This window comes from Pseudoliparis swirei, chromosome 6, assembly GCF_029220125.1.
Source record: "Pseudoliparis swirei isolate HS2019 ecotype Mariana Trench chromosome 6, NWPU_hadal_v1, whole genome shotgun sequence".
NCBI lineage: Eukaryota > Metazoa > Chordata > Actinopteri > Perciformes > Liparidae > Pseudoliparis > Pseudoliparis swirei.
The window spans coordinates 4,086,304-4,089,691 of NC_079393.1; the positions used below are offsets into that span (position 1 = coordinate 4,086,304).

Here is a 3,388-nt window from a genome sequence, read left to right on the forward strand (position 1 = left end):
TCACTCTCCTGCGTCTTAAAATACCACTTGGTTATGCATGTTGTTACGCTTTTTCTGTAAGACTTGCCCACTGCTCCTAAGGATGGGTTAAATGTAGAGAACACATTTCATATATGAATGTAATATGACAATAATATATGTCTTTAAAACATCTATAATATGATTACTTTTTCAATAATGTATAGTCATCACAACAAAGGTACAACAACAGATGACTCGGCGTAAAGATACAGGACACGATTATTTATTTTGCATAGAAAGATACGTACTTCATTGAAGTTACATATTTTATTAAAAAGACATGTTTAATATGTATTTTGGCTGTATAAAAATATATTTTTTTATTGTGTGCTTAAATATAAGGTAGCTTTATATTTCCTTATTATATACAAGCTGGTAATTATATATTTTTTGATATAGTACAGATTGTTTAAATTGCAGTTCACACCATCCAGTTCACGTGTGAAAGGATCCTGCTTGTGGCGCTTTGGGCTCCAGTAAATGACAGTTTCTCGATTAAAAAAAGAAATCCGCTTCGCTTTCCTCTTCATTTTCCGGGTATTTCGGAGAAGATCTGCAGGAGCGAGCGGCGGCGGCGGCGCCGTCCGTAGCCCTTGGAGCCGATCTTTTTCCTGGGGGCGCAGGACTTCATCTCGTTGAGCTGGTGCAGCCGGTGGAGCAGGTCGTGGTACACGCACGTGACAAACTTGCAGCCGGACGCTTTGCCCGACATCGACCTCCTGGATCTGACGCGTAACCCGAAGCTGTAAAAAGACAACGGGAAACACATGCTCTATTTTCAGACTGCTTTAAAGGGGTCATTAAAATCTGAACTGGCAACGCGTAGGGCGTTGACAGGGTTTAAATTCATGTAATTGTATCCGTGCAACAGATGATAAATCATTCGCATTCTTCAGTTATCTGTAATACTATCAGACGGCATCTGTGGCGCCTATGAAAGACGTAAAACACACCGTAAAAAGACGGCGTTTCTCGTTACCATGGTGGAGGCGACGTGGGCGAGACGCCTTTCGGGTTCTCGTCCTGCCGCGGCGCGACGTCGACGTCGGGGCGCTGCTCGTCGGCCGCCGCGGAGCCGTTGCACAGGTCCCTCTTCACGCGGCTCTCCCGCCAGACTTTAAACCTGCCACGGGGAGAGCGGGGTAGAGAGGGGGGGAGGGGGGGAGAGGGTCGTGACCGTCCGAGACGCAAGGACGATGTTCACTTGACGCCAATGAGGCAGCGCGAGGTGTTCCGAGGCTTTTTTTTCCCGTGGGTGCGATCGCGTGAACAAAAAATACCGATGATGACGAGTCGGCCGATTGTTCCGCTCGTCACCTGTGTATCTGTATCGGCATACACCTCCACGGGGAAATAAGACATTGCAGTACACACTGGGACGGTTAGAGGGAGTTTCATACACCGTGTCGCAATTACATCGTTTCTCCACTTGGGGCACGGCTAATTTTTCCAATTATAAAGTGCCTTTTTTTTTACGGATGTTGATCACTATTCTGCAGTCCCCACCTCAGAGATCCTCATCAAACCCAGTTTCTATCTGCTCTGACTCTAAACTCCAGCATCTGTCGAGCTCCAGCTGAGTCGACTTCGACTTTTACTGCGATAAGTTCTGCACTTGTTCTCATTTAACTAACAAACATAACTTGATGAGAATATCTCTGGTGTTATCAAGCGAGCAGCTGATTTAATTGTTAAGAGGTGGCTTCTTTTCTTTCTTTTTTTGTGTGCAAATGAACACAATGTTCTCTCCGTGCTGGTTGATCAGGCCACTCACCCTTTTTTGGGACTGGTGCTGTTGGCGGCGCCGCTCACCAGTGGCAGCACGGTGGTGAGAACACAGCAGCAGATGACGGCGTGCAGAGCTAATCCCATGTTGTCCCCGGAGCTGAAGATAAAGAAATTATGGTTTTTTAGGTGGTTAAACTGCTGCCACAAGTGGTGATTGGTTAAGAGTCAGTCTGTCGACTTGTCAATCACAAATCAATAGTTATGTATTTTCGCAGGTTATTTCAGAAGCATCTGTTCCTCAGCACGCCCAAAAACCAACAGAAAAATACTCACTGTGCTTCAAACCCAAATTTCAATTTGCGATTTCAAAAATGTTCAATTAAGTCAGTTTGCATTATTAAATAAAATACCCAAAGAACTCTTCAGCAATCTCTTGAAAATAATCCCAAACTTTATTTTAAATTGTAGGGAAAGTCACTTACCTCTGTTCTGGGAGCTTGATGTAGATAATTGATGATGCACATCCAAGTGGGCTGTGTACCTTTTTCTTTTTTTTGTTAAATCTCAGGTTGTAAAGAGTTTACCATGAGTTGTAGTCTGACGTTTACACTGCTAACATGAGAGGCTTTATAGAAGGAGGGAGGGAGCTGTACCTGAATGCCAGAGCCAGTGGGAGGGACACAGTTCATGTCAACCCCGTCCACCCCACATGTAGGCCGTCAAACCAAAAACATGCAGGGATCATTATCGAGTCGGAAAACCCTAAAAAGAAGATATTAATGCTCATGAGTTTGTGTTAACCTTCATTCTGATTCAATTATTCTCTGTGAGAAAGTGTTCAAATATTTGCTTTTGTAAATTCACCAAATATATCAAATTTGTTTGCCTCTCTCAAAGTTTATTTCTGGCCATGCAAATGGAAAAAAAATCATGTGCACGAAGGCAATTTACATATTTATTTGTCTCGCAACTGGTTATCTTTGGAGTCGTATGAGTTCATTGGCTGTTCGTGCTTTAAGGCAGTTAAATTGGGTGTAATTGTCGTTTAATGGCTGAATCAATCCTGAAGGAGGTGTGTGTTTGGACGCCTCTTGTTCAGTCCCAGTCAACCATCTGTGATTTTTAAATGGCACCAAAATGTTAAGTACATCTAAATTAGCAGTGTTGTTGTGGCAACTGCACGCCCGGCGAAAGCTTGTAAAAGGAACATGTGCGTTTTACTGAACTCGTGCCCCTCAAAATGACCCGTTAAATCAATCCGAGTGCTCCTCGGCCAACGGTAGGTACTGCCGAGCATTATAAAGAGTGTGTTCTGTGTGAAGATTAACGCCTTAACATCTTCCTCGTTGGATACAGCGATAGGAATTATTTTTTGTGCATTTTTTAAGCAAATTGTGTCCCAAGTACCTCCAAACCTTTAAAGATAGATATTTCTTTTCTTTTTGTATGTATATATATATATATATATATCTTTAAAAAATATATATAATTTTTTTATTTAGAAAATATATATGTATTTTTAAACAATTATATATATATAAAACAATTTTATATATATTATATATATTTTGTTTTATATATATATATATTTGTATATTTAGATTTATATATATTTTTTATATATACATTTATATATAAA

General features: G+C 41.2%; 1 protein-coding gene across 1 annotated transcript; it reads right to left on the bottom strand.

Moving 5' to 3' along the window:
• Nucleotides 1-228: 228 nt before the first annotated feature.
• Nucleotides 229-2,311, bottom strand: admb (adrenomedullin b). The gene is made up of 4 exons (XM_056417867.1): nt 2,232-2,311; nt 1,796-1,906; nt 1,001-1,144; nt 229-764 (listed from the first exon to the last, which is right to left on the bottom strand). Exons 2-4 carry the CDS (start codon nt 1,891-1,893, stop codon nt 548-550), a joined length of 459 nt encoding a protein of 152 aa, XP_056273842.1. The 5' UTR covers nt 1,894-1,906; nt 2,232-2,311; the 3' UTR covers nt 229-547.
• Nucleotides 2,312-3,388: the final 1,077 nt, after the last annotated feature.

Coding starts and splice junctions, on each gene's coding strand:
- admb (XM_056417867.1), bottom strand. CDS start 1,893: ATGGGATTAGCTCTGCACGCCGTCATCTGCTGCTGTGTTCTCACCACC. Junction 1,145..1,795: donor AGCACCAGTCCCAAAAAAGG/GTGAGTGGCCTG, acceptor TCCCCGTGGCAG/GTTTAAAGTCTGGCGGGAGA. Junction 765..1,000: donor CCCACGTCGCCTCCACCATG/GTAACGAGAAAC, acceptor GTCTTTTTACAG/CTTCGGGTTACGCGTCAGAT.